The sequence below is a fragment of the Danio rerio genome, chromosome 18 (genome assembly GCF_049306965.1).
Source record: "Danio rerio strain Tuebingen ecotype United States chromosome 18, GRCz12tu, whole genome shotgun sequence".
Lineage (NCBI taxonomy): Eukaryota > Metazoa > Chordata > Actinopteri > Cypriniformes > Danionidae > Danio > Danio rerio.
The window spans coordinates 18,111,685-18,132,428 of record NC_133193.1 but is presented as its reverse complement, the minus strand read 5'-3'; the positions used below and the strand labels follow the sequence as shown (position 1 = coordinate 18,132,428).

Here is a 20,744-nt window from a genome sequence, read left to right as displayed (position 1 = left end):
ATGCGCAACAAACTAGGAAATTGCTAACTTTTTTCACACACAAAAATGGAAACGTTATAAATCCACATGGGACTCTTTCTTCGTCTGAGAACATCTGAATAAATTTTTAATGCAGTTACAGATACAGAACTGAAAGTACAGTGTTATCCATTAATAACTTGAAAAAAAACAGCATATCTTAGGAAGAGTCAGAGTCTTGTTCCATCTGAAGGATGATGTTGCTGCATGTCCAGTTGTTGTTATCGTTGTTGGTCTGTTCTGAAATGCAATGCCTCTCACTTATTTGTTTAAACATCTCAGTTTCAATAATCTGTTTCGGCCTCATTCTGGTCCAGGATGGAAACTGCTGTCCTCTTTTGCTGAAAAAATCAAAAACAAAAACAATTTAGAAAAATATAGATAACACAGGTAGCAAAAAAATTCTGGTCCAGATTTAGGTACAGCAAACATTCATCCACCACTGGCATGGTTTGGCAGAGGTGGAGGTGTACAATTCTTGGGCTTAATGTAAAATGTAGTATTTGGCCCTGATTTTGATATGTTGGCCATGTAAGTTTGGCCTATTTTGACCCACATTAAAAATACATTTTTATTATTTTCAAATAAAGAAAAATAATTCTACCAATCAGGTCGCTTTAAGAAAAAGCACACCGATAGCACGCCTACAGCACAATAATTTATGGATTTATCAATTTCATTGATTCATACATTGATTCATTCAGTTGTGAAACACCAACATATCTGGCCCAGTTCAGGCTCAGTTATGTGTTATTAACTTGGCTAAGACTTGGCCCAGACATGGTCAATGTTTGGCCCTTGTCTGGAAGCCAGACTTGGTCCAGTCATGTATCATATTTCACTGCGTCAAGTGGGCCAAGCAAAAGCTGATTGTGTGGGCCAGAGCTGGGCCAGAGCTGGGCCAGAGATATTTTGCTATGTGGGACAGTAAAACGTGAATGTTATACATGTTTTCAGTCATCTCTCTAATTAAAATAAATATTGTATTCATTGTTGTAAATAGAAAAAAATAGGCCCTCATTTAATTGTTTTATTTCTGAAATGGGGAAAGTGGTTAAAAAACAAGGTAAATAACTAAAGTTCTCTCTCTCTCTCTCTCTCTCTCTCTCTCTCTCTCTATATATATATATATATATATATATATATATATATATATATATATATATCAAAAAAGAAAACTTACATTTTGAGATACCAAGCTGCTCCTGCTGCTGCCACCAAAAGTAGTAGCACAACAGAAATGATGACAAATGTTTTGGAAGCAGCTGAAATATATAAGAAAATAACAAAATAGTGGTAAAAGTAATCCATTAAGTGATTCATTTGGTAAAGAGTTGTGCTCTAAAAAAAAAAAAAACTACCTCTAAGTGACAGTCTGTTGGGTGTAGTGGTCTGGGACTGTGCAGGATGATCATCTGTTGTTGAAGCTGAAGTTTGCTGCAGGAGAAACTGAGAGGTTGAATGAGAGGAAGATGAGGATTTAGGTAGAGAACTTGTAGATGAAAGAGATGGAGGGTTTATTGTTGTTTGGGAGCTGTCAATGATGTTAGAAAGGCTAACTGTTATAAATGTTGTGAGGAAAGTGTCGAAAGAAAAGGAAGTGGATTGGGTGGATGTGTTAGGAGAAAAGGATCTGGATGTGGAGACAGGAGAAGTGCTTGACTTTGTGGATGATGGATGGGTTGTTTCAGTGGAATAATGGTTTTTTGATTGTGTTCTTCCTCCTGTTGTAGTTTGAGGCCTGCTTGAGGTTGTTTCAAGTGATCCATCAGGATCTGAGTCATGTGAGAGACATGCTTGAACATTAGGATATTATAGTTTCTTTCAAAGTCAATTTTTAAATCTCAGATAATTTAGACATTGACAAAGAATATATAGAATTACCTGCTGGTTTAAAACAGTAGACATCGAACTTTCTACTGATCTCAGCTCTCCAAGTGATAACACCTACATTGTTTTTACCACAATTTTCGTTTTTCTCAACTCGAGGAATAACTGCAATTTGCTCCTCAACCCAACCAAACCTGTGTGAAACCATGATATTGCATTTTTATTTTAACATACATTGATACATATAAACATATAAACACATATACACTCAAAAATATGCTGCTTGTTCAAACTACTTTTTTAAAAGAAGCTTAATCAACACAATTTTTTAGCTAAACTTAACTTTTTATGTTCAATCAACAATTTGTAAAAAACAAGTAACTTATTCTATCTGTGTTGGGACAATCATTGGAAAGCATTTAAGTTAGCTTTGTTAAATTTGAGTTTATATACCCTGTAAAATGCCATTTGTTAAATTTGAGTTTATATACCCTGTAAAATGCTATTAGTTAAAAAGTAAGTAAGCTCATTGCCTTAAAACTATTAAGTAAATCAACTGTGTAAAATTCTAAAAAATTAGGTTAAATGTACTTAACAGTTTTAAGTTAAACCAGAAATGCTTACATTTTTTTAAAGTAAACTCAACTTGTCATTTTTAAGGCAAAGGGTTTTCTCAGTTTTTTTTAGTAATCGCTTTTTACAGTGTATAAACCTGGGGAGCCCAAACTTTTTCGCACAAAGGACCAAAAAACAAATAACATTGAGAGCGGTGGGCCGAAGGTATATATACCAAACTATATTACATTAAAGTTGCCATGGGTTATTTCCTAATTTATTCCCAATATTTCAAAATAAATAGTAAATATGACCTTAAATTGTATTATCTAATGCAGTATAACTTTTTAAATTATAACTAATTGCAAAAAACAAAACAGTGGAGTACAATGCTGAATACAAGCAGAATCTGCCTTTGACTTGATTTGCTCACCAAAGTCTTTGCATTGTTGGGTGACAGTATGTACAGTTGAAGTCAGAATAAATAGGCCCCCTGTTTATTTTTTTCCTCAATTTCTGTTTAACGAAGAGAAGATTTTTTTTCAACACATTTCTAAATAGTTTTAATAACTCATTTCTAATAATTGATTTCTTTGCCATAATGAGAGTACATAATATTTTATTAGATGTTTTTCAAGACACTTCCATACAGCTTAAAGTGACATTTAAAGGCTTAACTAGGTTAACTACACAAGTTAGGCTAATTAGGCAAGTTACCGTATAACAATGCTCTGTAGCCTATCAATATATATATATATATATATATATATATATATATATATATATATATATATATATATATATATATATATATATATATATATATAGCTGAAAGGGGCGAATAATATTGACCTTAAAATGTTAAAAAAAATAAATGTTATAAAAAAATATTATGAGACATACTGTGAAAATTTTATAGCTCTGTTAAACTTTGTTTGGGAAATAAATTCAGAAGGGGGCTAATAATTCTGACTTCAACTGTACATTTAAACAAAATGTAATTAATTTACACCATTTAATTGAAACATTTAATTTTAGTTAGCTTTTAACAATAAAAACAATCATACAAACAAACAAAGGGCTACATTAAATTTGAATTGCCTATCTCAAAACCCTCCCCATCAATTTTTTCTTCTCTTAGATGGGATGGCGGGTCAAATCAAAGGTTACCATGGGCCAGCTTTGGCCTGCAGGCCCTAGTTTGGACAGTTTTGGACAATTAAAAAATCCCACCAAATGCAGAAACAAGTAAGTAACCAAATAATTTTAAAGAGCAATAATTGACTGTTCTATTTTGTAAATTCCTAAAGAGACTGGTCGATTATTTGTAATAAAAGTCAACAAAGATACAAAACAGTTACAATTAAAAAGTAAGATTTCAAATAAATTATAAAACATTTATACTATAGTGTTAGATATCTGTGCTTGACAGTCCTTTGGTATAAAATTAAGTGCAGTGTAGATTTCGTTTTGACAATTATACAATTATAAGATCCATATTATATTTAAATATTAATAATAAACGTTAATGCAAAGGAATAAAATTAATTCAATCAAACTAATTAGCCAAAAGCAGATTGATTTCACAAATATACTTATAACAGTCTAATTTATTGACTAGAGTCTTTTATTGAATTCTGCATTACCTGCATGTCTGTAATCCATTTTTGTTTGCCGTCTCCACTTCAGTCTTTTTGGCAATCCTCATTTTAATAGCCTCACATGCCTCTTTGGCTGTGATGGCATCAAAACTGTACGTGCTGGTCTTGGTTTGAATTAAAAACACTCCAGAAACTCCATCATTTAGCGGGGGGACTAAAATCAAGCAACAAAATATGATCTTATTCAAACGTGAACTGATAATGCATTTAAATGAACAAAAAAAAAAAAAAAGAGAGAGAGAGAGAAACCTACCTTGGATTTCACCCACGTCTAGACAGACTGTGCTGGAAGTGAAGAAGAACAGTGCACAAAATGCTACGCAGACTGTAGCCATGATTGCTGAACATGCCACCAAAACCTTCTAAAGGCTTGAGCACACAAAGTCTGATGATGCTGCAGAAAGAGAGCAGCGAAAATAGGAAACAGGAGGTTGAGGATGATCTGTAAGATGACCTTCACACAGCTGGGGCAGAGGACAATTTAAAAACATTTGCTTCCTGTGGTTATGTAGCAACAATCTTAAAATCCATTCAACGTATCATGCATATGTCGACATTCTGGACAAGTTGGAAGAGTAAGCAACTTCCAGCAGCTATGAAAGTGCCATTGCTGGTCTTCTATTAGGCATATATGCTACAAATACAGATATATGATTTATGTAAATATGAAAAAAAAAAGATCACCTGAAAATCCTTCAGGTGAATTTTTCTGGATTTATTAGGTATGCCCCGTAAAAATATCTATGTTAACCCCTTCAGACCTGAATTATGTTCCAAGTTTCAGAAAGATGTATAAGTACATTTTCTTGACTTAAACCTTTATGACTTTTTTTTTTTCTGTTGATCACGAAAGCAGATATTTTGAAGAAAGCTGGAAAACTTCATAGTATTTGGGATTTTTTTTCTCCTATGGAAGGCAATGATTTCACGTTTTCAGCTTTCTTATCTTCTTTTGTGGTTCGGAACCACTTGAGCACCCAACAGTGAGTAGTAAACAGAGATGAAATATGTCGCTTGGATTTTTAAGGTTCTACTGGAATGATTTTGAGATATTCTGCTTCAAGGTTTTGCATTCCGTATAACAAACAATATGTGTGTAACAGTTCTCTTTCATACATTAACATGACAGAGATACTAAATGTACTCTAAATGTAAATGATCAAAATTATCTTACATTGCAAATTGGTGTAAAACAAACAGGAAAATGCAGATGGAAGCTTCTAATGCTAAAAATCCATTTTCTGCCCGGAATTATAAGGATCTATCTGGCAGATCATTAATTAAAACATTACTTTTCAAGATATGCAAACAGTCTGCTTATTAATTTAATAAAAAAATAGAAAATTTATGTTGTTGCAATATGTAATATGTTGTAATATGTTGATGCTTGACAAAGTTAAATTAGCACTTATTTATTTAATGTTTTAAGAGGAATAGTATTTCTTGTTCAAATTAAGCATACAAGGCTGTGCTAAATATTGTGTCCAGTGCAGATGTTCATTTTCTGTAATTAATATGGCAATATTTATTGAATTATATGCTTTATATGAATTACATTCATTGAATTACCAGCCCCATGAATGAAATACTTGCCCCATGAATAAAGTATTTGCTGTTTAAGGCTTAATATGGAATTTAAAGACAATGAGCAAATGAGTTGTTTAACAAACAATGAAAAATGTTTCACTCACTATATATACACAAATAAAAATATTTCACATTTAATACATTAACTTTTTTTAGTAACTGTTTCTTTTTTAACAATGTGAAATGTAACATTTCATCTCAATGTCAAAAAAATAAAAATGCTTCTAAATCATCACGTTTACACACATCTTTTCAGTGGTGCGCATTTAGTTGACTCTGATTTTGTGTTTCTTTCTGGTCTTTCCCCCTGTCAATGAAGCAGTCCAGCGAAAAGACAAGGAAAACTGATCCTGATTGGTCTTTGTGTGTGCAATTGAAATACTGATTGGCTCACAGAAAGAACCTTATAGAGCCAAGCTAGAGTTCAACTTTGTAATTAAAACCTTTTTTGCTTTTTAAATAAAAAATTCTAAAAAAAAAAATAAACAAATAACTTAAAAAAAATCATACAATGTAAATAAGTTGTCATTTAATAAGAATATATGAATAACTCAATTTTGACAAAAATGACAGACAGAACCTTATAATTCTAAGGTGATGAATGTTCATTATTAAGTGAACTATTATACATTTAAAGTTTTTGTACCGTTATTTACCACACCAATACAGACTATAAAGAACATGTCAATAAAAGTCACTTTTCAAACTTTACATCCTCAAAGGAAATTGTAAAACAAAAACAAAATACATCTAAATTAGCTGTTTTCTGTATTTTGTCATTCATGTTTTATAATATATACAGTCAAGCCTGAAATTATTACCACAGGGAGTGTGTGTATGAATTATTTCAGGCTTGACTGTATATATTACAAAACATGATTGACAAAATACAGAAAACAGCTAATTTAGATATATATATATTTTTTACATTGATTGTCCAATGCTCAAATTTGTTATGTTAAATTGTTGTTATTATATTCTATATTATTATTAATTTTTTTTCTGTATAGGTCTATTAACATTTCTTTCTAATTTTAAATAAAAGATTGGTCATTTTGAGCCTTTTTTTGTTGTTATTTTAAAATTTTATATAAACTTTATATTGACAAAATAGGTAAAGCCACACTGGTTTGAAAAACAATGGTATAAAAATTTATAAAAGTTTAAAATTTCAGATTACATATCACATTATTTTTTCTGTCCCTGCACGGTTTTTCCTAGAGGTTTTTAATATGCCTGACAAGATTATGCTATAAAAATGAACACATTGTGATGTCAATTATGTTTTGGTTATCCAAACTAATGCATTTTCCTCTCACTGTACTAGGACATTTATAAGCCTAATACGTGACATATGCAGAAGTCAGGCTTCCTTCTGCAGGCCATATTTGTGTGTGATTCTGAAGGCTAAATAAACAGAAAGGCTCATTAACACGTCACTTTCACAGCAGCCAGCCAAGTGCAATCCTATTGCAAGACTCCCTGACACCAAGAACAGTGAATTCCAGACTATGTTAGTCCACAGAGAAGAGCTGACAGACAAACATAGAAAGCCTCTCCTCTGGATGAAGCCACACGAGAGAGTACAGGAAATTATTCAAAGCATCCTGTGCCGCTTTGCAGATTTCATCTCTTCTTTGAATTCCTGAGTTAGAACATAAAAACAATGTACTGAGACCCCAGCAAATTAACCATTAGGCTTGCATTTTTTTTTGTTGTTATTTGAGGAGTCTTTTTCTACTTCTCTAATATCACTTACATAACCAGTGTAATTCTGCTTTTGTTAACATGGCAAATCCCCATTTAATAGTTGTGCATGATTACTATCACGAATCCACAAACAAAGCTAACTGGGCCAGTGGAACTTGTCCTATTTGTGCTGCTTCATTCTGCTTGAATAATGCATTTACAATGGATGGGTTTGAGTTTCCTTGCTTCAAACTACAGGGAATCAATCTCACAAAGGATCTGGTGTTATTGAGGTAGACTGTTTCTAGACACAATGCACAACAGTTCTGAAAAATAGTAAAGCCGTTAAGTTGTCTATTTTAGGAGCTTTCACACTAGCACTATTAATACACACCGTACATATACCGTACTGTAAATATTTCCAAGCTCTCTTAAACATTACTTGGGAAATATTTAAAAAAAGGAAAAAATTGAAAGTAGGGCCAATAAATCTGACTTCAACTGTATATATTATTTAACATTTATAAAAAATTTAACATTACTGCTAAAAAATAGATGTATAGAATAACAACATTGACAATACATGCTATAAATGGTTAACAATTTTCTGTAGAAATAAAGTAACTTACTGTAAATCAATTACAGCAAAAACACTATATATATTCACAGCAGCATTTATCAGGCTGTTTTGCTGTATATTTATTTGCAGTATTGTATATTTTTACTGTAAAAATACAGTACTTTTTTATTTTACTTTCTTTATTGTCCACAAGTGGAAATGTATCTTTGGCTTCACCACACAACCACATCAGCGTTCACATTACAGATTTCACAGAAACTGGCAGCACAAATACATTCAATGTCATTACATAAACCACACTAAAAACTTAATTACCCAAACAATAACCAGTATTTAAAATTCTAACGGCAGTCGCACAAAGGACATTTGATACACCCTTTTTTTTACTTAAGGTTGCCTAAAACGCCTTTTTAATGGCAATAGCTAAAACTTTATATTAAGGGGATGGGAACAATCTTCAACAATGACGTCTGATTTGTTTAATTTTCATTAAATGAATTTTCTTAAGTTGTCTTTGTGCTTTATCTACAATTGCACTTGCAATCTTTACTACTCTACACAGTTTTTGCTTTTCCCTAATTGGCAACCACCCATGCCATACAATCATGTTAAAACTCACATCACTTTCATCCAAATTCTTGTATACCTTCTACAAAACATCTTGACTCACATCAAATTGTTGCAACCTCCTAAGATATAGTCATGACATTGCTTTTTAAAAATACATTCTACATGTCCAGCAAATGTCAATCTACTATCAATAAATGTTCCTAAATATTTTAAAATCTCTATTTCATGTACTTGAAGGACCAAAGATTTCATCCCTTCAGTAACAACTAGTCTATTTCTAATTATCATCTCTTTGGTTTTATTAAAATATATGTCCAGTGAACTTCTTTTACACCAATTTTGAAGCAAATGTATATAAATAAAGTACATATAGGTATCTCCCTCTGTTCCTGTTTTAGTCAACCGGCCAACAAGTTCCATATCATCTGCATATTTAAATAACTTAAAACCTAAATCCTGGATCTTTTTTTACAATGCAAATTTTAAATACAGTGATGTACTGCATAACTGCCCTACAGTAATACAGATCATATGTGTAATGGGGTAAATGCACACAGACTTTTAATTTCAGCCAGCCCCAGGGCTTCAGATGAATTGTCATCCCATAAAATCGCTTCCTTTAAGATCTGATTTCTTTAAAGAAAAACAGCGATCTTCAACAGCATGGCTGAGATACAATATAAAGTGGGTATCAGACAAAACAAGATGCACGGCATTAAATTATATTTTTCCACACCATGTCTTTAAAATATGGAAATCAATGTAACCCCAGTATTTTCAATGGTGTTTCTGCACTAGCCAGCTGCTAATGATGCCGCCTTCTCTTTTTACACATTAACAACCAAATGGATGCTTAAGTCTATTTAACTGAATGTACTGGAATTACATTACAACATCAATACTGTAAAAGGAACTTTATGAAATTGAAAATAGTCACATAAATGTTTTGGAAGTTCATCATTGGCTGAAAAACGCTAGCTGTGCATGTATAGTTCAACCATCTCTGATAACAGGGTGCCTGTGGAGATTATCAATAGAATAAAATTATCTTTTTGGCTGCAATCATGTCAACCATCAGAGTTTGCTGTTAAGTAAGAGAGAGGGCATCCGTAATATCAAAATTACTAAAAACAATAGCCAGATTGTGGTCAGGACGGATATTGATTCTGTCAGATTTAGAGAACAATTAAAAAAAAAAAAATAGTACAACTCATTTCTGATGTGAATGCAATTTTACTAAATTATGGAAGTGAGTCATGTTTGATGGCATATGAATTGATTAGACTGAATTGTAAAAAATGCCAATGTTTTACAAGGCTAGTGTGACCATTGGAGGTGTGATAATGAGAGACAAAGTAACACAAACCATTATATGTATTGTGTTACCATGAATGATGATGAACAAACAGAACTGACCAATCAGAATCAAGTATTTTAGAGGTCATTAATGCAACATATTAGTAGTGCTTGAAACAAATTGTTGGTGAACTTGGCTATATAATTTGTACAGCACTGATTGAATGATGCTAGTATTGAATGATCAAGTCATCGGATGTCTGGTGTACAATAAAATTGGGAATTTCCAAAAGATTAGTCTATAAATAAGGATCAAAATATCACCCCAGCATCTTGGCACTGGGATTTGCTTAATATTTAGTCGGTCCTCAGTCCTGGCATCATTACCAATTTGCTGTTAACCCTAACCAGATCATTTCCGAGAATGTGCAATGGTTCAATTAGTCAAGGATGAGGTGAGCTGAGTTTCAACCACTGTGGTAGTGTAGAGTTACTGTGAGCTGGTGCAACATTACCTCATCAATAATTCAACTGGGTTGGATGTTGGTCAGTCTCCTTACTTGCCTTCACTTCTACAGGAACTCTGAGTTGGCAGGTGTAAAAAAACATCTGACAGCAGATCATAATTTGAAGATTGAAGCTGGTTACAGCATCAAGCCAGAAGGATGACCCTAAGGGCTACATCTCACGGAGAGCTCCAGGCTTTGGCTTCATTGAAGAGCCCTGCTTCAGACAGCGGTTTTAGGTCCCTGTCGCACAGCAGCAGCAACATGGGAGGCCAATTTGAAAGCATTGAGGAGATTAAAGGAGTTTCGAAACCCACGCACCTTCCACGAAGACCCGTACGAGCAGTACGACCTGTCAGTGCTTTCACCACTAGCGGTTCTTTCATGCAGATCAACCACCTGCAGGGAGAACTTGTGAGGAAGAGGAAGGTACGTGCTGACATGATGAAGAAAATTAGGACAATGCTGTGGGAAGAGTCAGTGCATTAGGCCTGGATCACACACTCATTAAAAATTCACGTTTTAACTTAACAGTATTCTGAAATGAACTGCAAATTTAAGAACACTGGGAAATTTAGTTTGACTGTTTTATTTAGTTGAGCCATTTTCAGAGCAAGAACCATTTTTTTTCTCCCCAAGTGTGCTCTTTTTTTGGATTTGCCAAAAACTCATATTACCCAAAAATTCTCATATTATTTACTTTCCTGACACTGATGGTGTTTTTGTACAGTTGTTTTAAACACCACTATCTGATTATACCGATCAGAATAGTTGGAAATGTTAAGTTTACTTCATAAAATACTAGTAAACATCAAAGCAATCAATTAAACAGTAGCAACGTGAAAACATGCACTGTAAAACACAGAAAATCACTAAATGAAATCAGTTAGTATAACTTATAATTTTGAAAAAGTTACTTTGACTAAATGAAAAAAAGTTATGGTAACTCATAAACTGACTATATTATGCAGAATTCAAATCTAATGAGTTATGAATTAAATAATTATAATTTTTGTGTTAACCTAACTCTAATGGCAATATCAAACCATTTGTGTAGCTATATTGTCTGGACTTTGTTTCTTTTAACCGAACTCATACAGATTTTATAACTGAACTTAAAATATTTAAAAATTACTACTACTCTAAATATTTGACAATATCAAAACAAATAATGTATATGGCTCAAAATATGTATAAGTTTAAAGTTCTCAAACCATTTCATGTCAAAACTTAAACCATTTGCTGTAATCGGTTTCCTCAAACAGTTTCAGTTAACTTAACAGGTTTTACAGTGTGCCAACAATGGAAAAATATATAAAATATTATTAATATAAAAGTAATATGTTATTTAATAATAAAACTATAAACTGTTTATGTGACTATCATTTCTCTCAAATTACAAATAATACTGTTGTCATTTAGAGTATTTATTTTGTGTATAATAACAAAAATGTCTGTGTAAATGACTGTTTCAACTGCATGTCACCGATGAGAAGATAAAGGATGTTTAAGGTATGATGACTGAAATCGCTTGACGGCATTAAACAGTAGCTACATGTACTACAGAATGTTACGTTTTCACACACATGTACAAACTGCATGTAAATACATCAGCCCTTCACAGCGTGATTACCACTCTTTTTGAAAGGTCTACTTTTTACTCATACTTTGAGTAATATTTACAACAGATTCTTTTACTTTGCTTGCACTACGTTTTGGGCAAGCAATGGTACTTTTACTTAAATATTACTTTTCTGTACTCTTTTTCACCCTTGTTTGTACAGTTGTTTTAAACACCACTAATTGATTAACTCACCAAAATAGTTGGAAATGTAAAATACCAATAAATATGATAAATTAAACAGTAACAACATGAAAAAATACAAACAATAGAATAAATATATAAAAGATTATTAATATAAAAGTTATACATTATATAATAATACAACAATAAACTAGTCGTGACTGACATTTCTTTCAAATTACAAATATTAATGTTGTCAATTAGTGGATTTATTTTGTATATAATAATAACAGAAATGGGCTATGCTCGTTTTTCAGTCAATGCAATGTTAATTTAGACAACAAAATGGACCAATTGTCATTTCATGAAAAAAAGATAATGCTTTAATGAAACTTTTTTTTTTTTTAAATTTGGAAATATATGTTATCAAAGATTTTTACTCAAACCCATACCTAAAAAACACTTAGTAAATAGTAAATACTCAGATAAACTGAGAATTAATTTTTTCCATTGCTGCACTTAATTGTGCTTGAACATAATATGCTATATAAATATTATAGAATAGTAATAATATTAAATGAAAAAAAAAAAAAAAAATAACAGCCATAGCCATATCACCCTGCAGCCCAAGAATGGTTACTCACTGAAGCTAAGCAGGGGTGAGATTGGTCACAACCTAGATTGGAGATCAGATGTGAAAACTAGGTTGCTGTTAAGTGGTGTGAGGCCAGCAGGGAGTGCTCAACCTCTGGTCTGTGTAAGTCCTAATGCCCCATTAAAGTGAAGTGGACACTGTACTGTCAAAGAGTACCGTCTTTCAAATAAGACAATAAACTGAGGTCCTGACTCTCTGTGGTCATTAAAAATCCTATGGCACTTCTTGTAAAAGAGTAGGTGTGCAACCCTGGTGTTCTGGCCAAATTCCCTTCATCAGCGCTAACCGATTATGGCCTCCCAATCATCCCCATCCACTGAATTGACTCTATCACTGCCTCTTCATTCCACCAATAGCTGGTGTGTTGTGAGCACAATGACGCTGTTGTCCTGTGGCTGCCGTTGCATCATCCAAGTGAATGCTGCACACTGGTGGTGGAATATATATACACACACATCAGGACGCATGCTTATTAGTAAGATCACCCTCATATTATTTAAACTTTAGCTTTGTCAAATGTGCCGACACCTCCACATAAAAGGCTGTTACGCCACATGAGCGGCGCGTGAGCAGCAAGTAATTGTTTTGCCATGCATGTTAACAAACGGGACTTGCACTGGGAGAAGAGCAGCGGAGGAGTGGTGTGTGAGGTGCGCGGGTATGGTTTTCTTGACACATACATAGATTTGTCAGTTTGCTTTTTGATTAAACTACATTGCTTTCACCAGCGTTGGTTCGGTTGAACAGAGAATAACCTCTTAATTCTGGGATTACTACTCTCAATAAATACACTTTGCATGTGAAGTAAACCATATCTCAAACAAAGCATTTACTGGGGCACGTGCCCCAGTAAATTGTGTCTAGCCCAATTTACGCCCCCGCTATACACAATAAATGCGCTATTTAAAATACACATTACACTACGACAAAAAACCCTATAAAAATATGCAGCAGTTGAAAAAATATATAACAATATTTGGTGGTTTTTTTTGCTGGATAAACGCTGTCTCTAAGTCTCATTATATCTGTGTGGATATTCAGGAATGTGAGGATCTGAAAAAGGAGAACAAGTATCTGTCTGGCGAAATCCACATGGAAAGGATCATGATGAGGACTGAGAGTGAACTTACCATGAGAAACCTGCGGAATCTCAACCAGGAGCTCCAGGCTCAAGTTAAAGAGGTCTGAAATGCAGAAGTACAACACAAACAAACAGTACAAATAAACATTTCTGTCATCTGTTATCTCAGCTGAAACAGAAGCTGCATGTGAGCCAGCAGAGGGCGACACTGTGCTCCAGGGCCGCTGAAGATGCGGATCGGGCTCGAGCAGAGGCGGAAAAAAGCAGAGCGCTGGCTGAGAGCCGAGCGCTGGACAACCGGCAGCAGAAAGAGCTCGCAGTGGCTGATAAAACACAGCTCGGAGAGGAGCTGCAACTGCTCAGGACTGAGGTATACACGAATAGGAGTATTAAAGCTGAGCGATATAACAATAATGTTATTCTAATTATTATTAAATGTAGCCAACATTTTACATAATTGTTAAGCTATTTACGTTACGTTATCTGAATAAGTTGTTGTCAGTTGGCCTACACTGCAAAAAAATAAAAATTAAGACCAACTTATACAATTTACACTTATACAGATGTCAAGCGTATTAAACCAAGAAGCTTTAAATTTTGAAGCAGTAACACAGATTAATGGGCTAGTATTCAGTTATTTATACAATGAAGACCCTGCTGAAAAATGCAGCACATGCTGATAAGTTATGTTTTGATGCTGGTCTTTCCGTTCATCCCAAAAGGGCCCAAATGTGGTCAAAATGTGCCTTCTGCATTCAAGATTGTTGCTATATCTTCTCATGCCTGTAAGACTTATCATTTTTTTAATAAAAAATGTTAAATATAAAATTTTTATAATCCGGGCATATAAAAAAAATTATACAAGCCCCAAATTTGGCCAAAAGCTGTATTATGCGGTAGATTTTGTTGCTATATCTCTAAGGTTTATCAGACTTATAGTTTTCCAATAAATAATTTTAAGCATTATTTTTCTCAAAATATGGCAAGCCATTTTTGACTTAAACTCCATATTTTTTTACTGATATGGCAAGCCATTTTTGCATGTATCACCTTCACACTTATTAAGCATTGTATTTTCAAAAAAATACAGCAAGCCATTTACATAATGTTCATTCCCTTAGTCCCTTTATTAATCAGGGGTCGCCATAACGGAATGAACTGCCAACTTATCCAGCATTTTTTACACAGCGAATGCCCTTCCAGCCGCAACCCAACACCAGGAAAACATAATGTTAAAGTCCAGTTTTTGACACTCATAAAGACTGTCATAGAAACATCGGGGTTAATTAAGATCACTCATATTGTCAAGAAGCTTTGATGTATCATCACTAACCTGTCAAATGTCCCCATAGCAATAAAACAGTATAACCTAGCAACCATTTAAAAATAGCACTATCTCTACATCAGAACATCGTAGGGACCTGGGCATTGGCTTGTTTGACTCATGCTAGCAAATGGGACTTTCTGTGTACTATGCATGGTAACAATGATAATGGAAGCCAAGTGCTAATAACGATTAGCTACATGCTCTGAATGATTATCTAAATGCAATAACATATGCTAGAAATGCCTACTAAGTATTAGCATTTGATCAAACATGTACACGAGCATTGCCATTTAGCAACTGCTTAGCAACCACCTAACGATGCCATAAATGTTTGACTTTCTCAAGCCAACATCAAAGTTTATCAATGAACTTTAGGTTCTAGTTTTACATTTTGTTATAAAATTTCCATACCTTGATATTTTTAGACTTTTAAACATGGTTTATTTCATGTCTCTTTGTTCTGTTGTATTCATGTATACTTTTATTTATTTTTTTCAAATTATGCAGATATAATCCCAATCTATGTACAATTATGTGAAATACAGAAATTAGATTCATTCAGCAAGCATATAGGCCTAAATATTGCAGAAAAATGTAATGCTACAAATATTTGCCAATATTGTGCTGCCATTCTTATCATGGCTCTGTGATCCACAGCACAATGATGTCCAGCTACTTCTAGCACAAGCTGAAAAGAACTACTTCGAGACCAAGCTGAAACTAGACAGGGTTTCCGGAGAAAAGCAGGCTGTCCTGGAGGAAAACAGAATACTGGAAGATGACAGAAACACCTTACGACACAAACTCAAGGAGCTGACGGAGGAAAATGTGAAGATAATGGAAAAGTAAGCTCAAGAGTGTCCAGTAATGCCATTTCTCTTTGCAAATTCAAGCACTGTGATTAAATCAGAACTCGGGTTATTATAATCAGGGTTCCTACTCTTCTTGAAGTAGGTCTACTTAAATGTCAGACGATGTGGATTCAAGGCCTGGAAAGTACTCAAAAACAAACATAGGTCTTTAAAATGAGTTTTATGATGGTATTTCAGAAATTGTATTGTGCTGCTCTCAAAAGGAACTTAAAATAATTAATTCTTAATTTAAAAATCTTTAACTTTTGTGCATAAACTATGACAAATAATGCACATTATCAATATTTCAGAATCCACATTTGAATATTACCAATACTGAAACAAACATTTTATTAAAGAGGAATTTTTTCTTGAAAATTACATTATAATCATCATCATCATCATCACTCATTTTAATAACCTGCAGAAGGACATTTTAATGTACATATTAATTGTAAGTGAAATGTTAAGAACTGTAAGGAGTTTCATGGCACTACATATGCTAGACTTGGACTGGAATTACGAAAAACGGACTAGACTTGGACTGGAATTACGAAAAACGATTTGAAAATTAATGGTGCTTTAAAAAGTCCTTCAATCTGCTGTTCATGAAAGAGTGGGAACCCTATATATAGTGTGGCTCATTTTACTGTCTGTCAATGTCCTTCTTTCTCTTGTAGGGAAGTGAACTCCAGGCGCAGAGCTCTAGTTGCTGAAGAGCAGAGAGAGAGGGCCAATAAAGCCCAGCAGGAGGCTGAGCAGGAAAGGCATTTATCTGAGCGGGAGAGACAGGAGCGAACCAGAGAGTGTTTGAGCTGGAGAGAGAAACATCACACTCTGGCTGAAGTCATCAGAGCCCAGGAGGAGCTCAAGTCTCTGAGACAGAACAAAGCAGTGAGTCCTTCGTCAAAAAAACTCATTTCGTGTTCATCAGTAAAAATTGCTATACACTGAAAAATTTATAATTTAATCCAACTTAAAAAAAAAAACTGTAATAAATGTTTTAATTAATCTCAAAGTATAATTTAACCTTGGTTCAAACCTTAAAACTTAAATTAATCTAAATAAAAAATATAGTAAAAAACATTCACACAAAGAAAAATATTGTTTACTATATAGACCATTCTTTTTTATACTTTGGTAAAATGTAGATTTTTATATTGGATTTATCTTTTTTACCCTTAAACTAGGGACAGTTCACACATTTGTTTGATCATACAACAAAGTATAGTTTTGCTTTGGACAACCTGCTGGTTTAAAGTAAAAATACTACTAGAACAAAATTATTATTATTTTTTTTCCTAGGTGTTTCATTTTTTTTCTTTTGCTTTAAGCTAAATTTAATAAAACAGGTTAAAACCAGAAACCATATTTCTTCACTTAATCCAATATAAAAATGCACTTTAAATTAAGAATGCAGTAGTTGCACTTTTTCCTGTGTTCTGTAGTTAAAATTAATTGTTATTGAATGTTTTTCCCCAAATAAATAATATACATTCACCGGCCACTTTATAAGGTACATCGTACTAGTACTGGGTTGGAACCTCATTTGCCTTCAGACCTGCTTTAATCCTTTGTGGCATAGATTTAACAAGGTACTAGAAAAATTCCCTAGAGATTTTGGTCCATATTGACATGAATGCATCATGCAGTTGCTGCAGATATGTCGGCTGCACATCCATGATGCCAATCTCCTGTTAAACCACATCCCAAAGATGCTGTATTGAATTGAGTTCTGGTGACTTTGGGGGCCATTTGGGTACAGTGAACTCATGGTCACGTTCAAGAAATCAGTCTGAGATGATTTGCGCTTTATGACATGGCGTGTTATTCTGCTGGAAGTAGCCATCAGAAGATGGGTACACTGTGGTCATAAAGGGATAGACATGGTCAGCAATATTACTCAGATAAGCTGTAGTGTTGACACTATGCTCAATTGGTACTTATGGGCCCAAAGTGTGCCATGAAAATATCCCCCACACCAGTACATCAATGCCACCAGCCTGAACTGTGATACAAGGCAGGATGGATCCATGCTTTCATGTTGTTGATGACAAATTCTGACACTACCATCTGAATGTCGTAGCAGAAATCGAGACTCATCAGACCAGACGTTTTCCCAATCTTGTATTGTCCAATTTTGGTGAACCTGTGTGAATCGTAGTCTGTCTTCTGTTCTTAGTGGCACCCGGTGTGGTCTTCTGCTGTTGTAACCCATCCACCTCAAGGTTGGACGTGTTGTGCGTTCAGAGATGCTCTTCTGTGTACCTCAGTTGTAACAAGAGATTATTTGAGTTACTGTTGCCTTTCGATCAGCTCTAACCAGTCTAGCCATTCTCCTCGGATATCAGCAAGGCATTTGCACCCACAGAACTGCCGCTCACTGGATATTTTCTCTTTTTCTGTCCATTCTCTGTAAACCCTAGAGATGCTTGTGCGTGAAAATCCCAGTAGATCAGCAGTTTCTGATATACTACCATGATATTGGCTGAATAGAAGTTACCATTAACAGCAGTTGGACAGGTGTACCTAATATAGTGGCCATTGAGAGTATATGGGTCAAATGCTATAGCTTTTATTTTAGTTTAGCTGATTATATATGAATAGATAGAAGGCAAAATTATAAGTGACATTAATTCTTTTTCAAATATTTCCCAAACACATTTTAGACTTTCTAGTTTAGTACCGAATTTCTACGTAACATCTAATTTCTTTTCTCTTTGCCATGATGACAACACAATAGTTATTTTGCAAGATACTAATATTCAGCTTAAAATGCAATTTAAAGACTAAACTAGGTTAATTAGGTTAAATAGACAAACTAAAAAGAAATAAGACTTTCTCCAGAAGAAAAATATCATCGGAAATACTGTGAAAATTTTTATTGTACTGTTTAACATCACCTCGGAAATATTTGCTAATAATATTGTCATATATACAGAACAAATAAAGTTACACTACATAATTCATTAGCAATAAGTAAACGCATTGATTTACAGTGCCCAGCATAAATGAGTACATCCCCTTTGAAAAATGCTATATTAATTACCATAAGTGAATAGTCAACTAACATGTTTAGGTTAAATTTAAGAATACAAATTAATTAAAGTTAATTACAGTTTTGTTCAATGTTTTCTCCTCACTTATTTATTGGGGTAAACTCAATTTTGTAGCATGAAAAAACCTTAAGATAAAGAGTTCAGATGCAAAAGCTTTGGAGAGTTGTCTGAAATTTTCTTTTAAAACAAACATTTTTTAAATTTCAGGTTCCAGTTTGTAGGCTTTGCAAAAAGAATAAAAGGGGTTCAATTGAAATAAATGAAATAACTCAACATAGGCATAGGAAGCTGAGAGAAATGCTCATTTTGGAGTGAAATGAACATTTCAGGCAACCCTTGGCTTTACATCTGAACTCTTCAGCTACAGAAACATCCACCATCAATTAAAAGAAATCTTAAAAATGTTCATTCTGGATGGATGGCACTATTAACACATGCTAACATCTCAATTCAGTGTCAAGCTAACATAAAGAACTACTTCCTGTGTGTGACTGAAAGTGACCAGAGGGTTAAGATCCTAAAAAATCAAGACGGCTCACCAAGGAACTTCACGGTAAGGTTTCTCTCATTCCAACACATCTTCAAAAAAAAAAAAAAAAAACAGGAATATTAAATATATTAGTTGCTTAATAATGATAATAAACACGCACCAAACAGGAAGGAGAGCCAGTGTACATCTCCACACCTGACCTCAGTAGTGATGATTCAGAGAGGAGTTCAGGGAGGTACGTCTTATTTTATCAGTGCTAAACAACTGTGAATTCTATTTAAAACAACTTAAAAAAAATACCTTGATTATTTATTTCCACTCTTCAGCAGGGCGATGTTTAGGGTAGCAGCACCACGAGCTCGACAGGACACCAGTCCAGCCCAGTTCAGAGAGCTCTCACCACTGGCAGATTCCCACGAGTCTGGATTTTCAAGAAGAAACAGGAAAGTGGAATATTTCTGGATCCCCACAGATGAGGAATAGTTGTGAAAGCCTAGTGTACATAAAAAAAAAGATTTAGGATGCGTTCATATTTGTCTGGCATGGCTTGATTAAAAATGCTTTGGTAAACTACATATTTGAAATGTGAACACAACATAGACTGAAGACATGTATACAAATCAAAAACAGGACATGTCAGAACGCGAATATAAAATGAACAGAGTGCTCAAGCACCCCCATTTTTGTTGTCATAATTATAGCGTTGCCCAATATTGGTCTTGCAAAATGTTGTCTTGCAGCAGTTTTTGTTTGCATCAGGAATACCTGGCACTGTTTTGACTCGTTTTAAACTTTTTACATTTGAAGCTCTTTGGGAATACTCCACTGACGAATGTAGAAACACACACACAAAGAGCATGTTTAAACTCATTCAGTCACAAAATATATTAAACAAATTCTGTTTTATTTTGTATTTTGTTTTCCAGCCTAAAATCATTTCATTCCAAATAATGGAAAAACCAAACTATGAATGTGAATACATCTTAACACAATAAATGCATGGTTCTACACAAGCCATTCATTTTGTCCCAACACAAATCGATAAAGTTAACTTTTAAAGAATTTAAGTGGATACATAATCGTTAAGTTGCAACCCCCCCCCCCCCCCCCCCATCTCAAAAATTGTTGTTTCAGCTCATTTTAAATAAGTATTTTGTACAAGCAGCACAATATATTTTGAGTGCAGATTGTCTTAATTTAACCTACAAAATACATGTCATCCTATTAAAACAATCTGTATAGTAT

At 33.9% G+C, this 20,744-nt stretch overlaps 2 protein-coding genes across 2 annotated transcripts; one reads left to right on the top strand and one right to left on the bottom strand.

Moving 5' to 3' along the window:
- Positions 1-79: 79 nt before the first annotated feature.
- On the bottom strand, positions 80-4,453 carry lyve1b (lymphatic vessel endothelial hyaluronic receptor 1b). The gene is made up of 6 exons (NM_001327897.1): positions 4,318-4,453; positions 4,050-4,218; positions 1,903-2,042; positions 1,380-1,793; positions 1,202-1,283; positions 80-359 (listed from the first exon to the last, which is right to left on the bottom strand). Exons 1-6 carry the CDS (start codon positions 4,397-4,399, stop codon positions 179-181), a joined length of 1,068 nt encoding a protein of 355 aa, NP_001314826.1. The 5' UTR covers positions 4,400-4,453; the 3' UTR covers positions 80-178.
- Positions 4,454-7,377: 2,924 nt separating this feature from the next.
- On the top strand, positions 7,378-20,410 carry LOC100001178 (uncharacterized). Its single transcript, XM_021467784.3, has 8 exons — positions 7,378-10,721; positions 13,733-13,873; positions 13,942-14,142; positions 15,757-15,944; positions 16,631-16,844; positions 19,464-19,562; positions 19,667-19,734; positions 19,826-20,410. Exons 1-8 carry the CDS (start codon positions 10,452-10,454, stop codon positions 19,980-19,982), a joined length of 1,338 nt encoding a protein of 445 aa, XP_021323459.2. The 5' UTR covers positions 7,378-10,451; the 3' UTR covers positions 19,983-20,410.
- Positions 20,411-20,744: the final 334 nt, after the last annotated feature.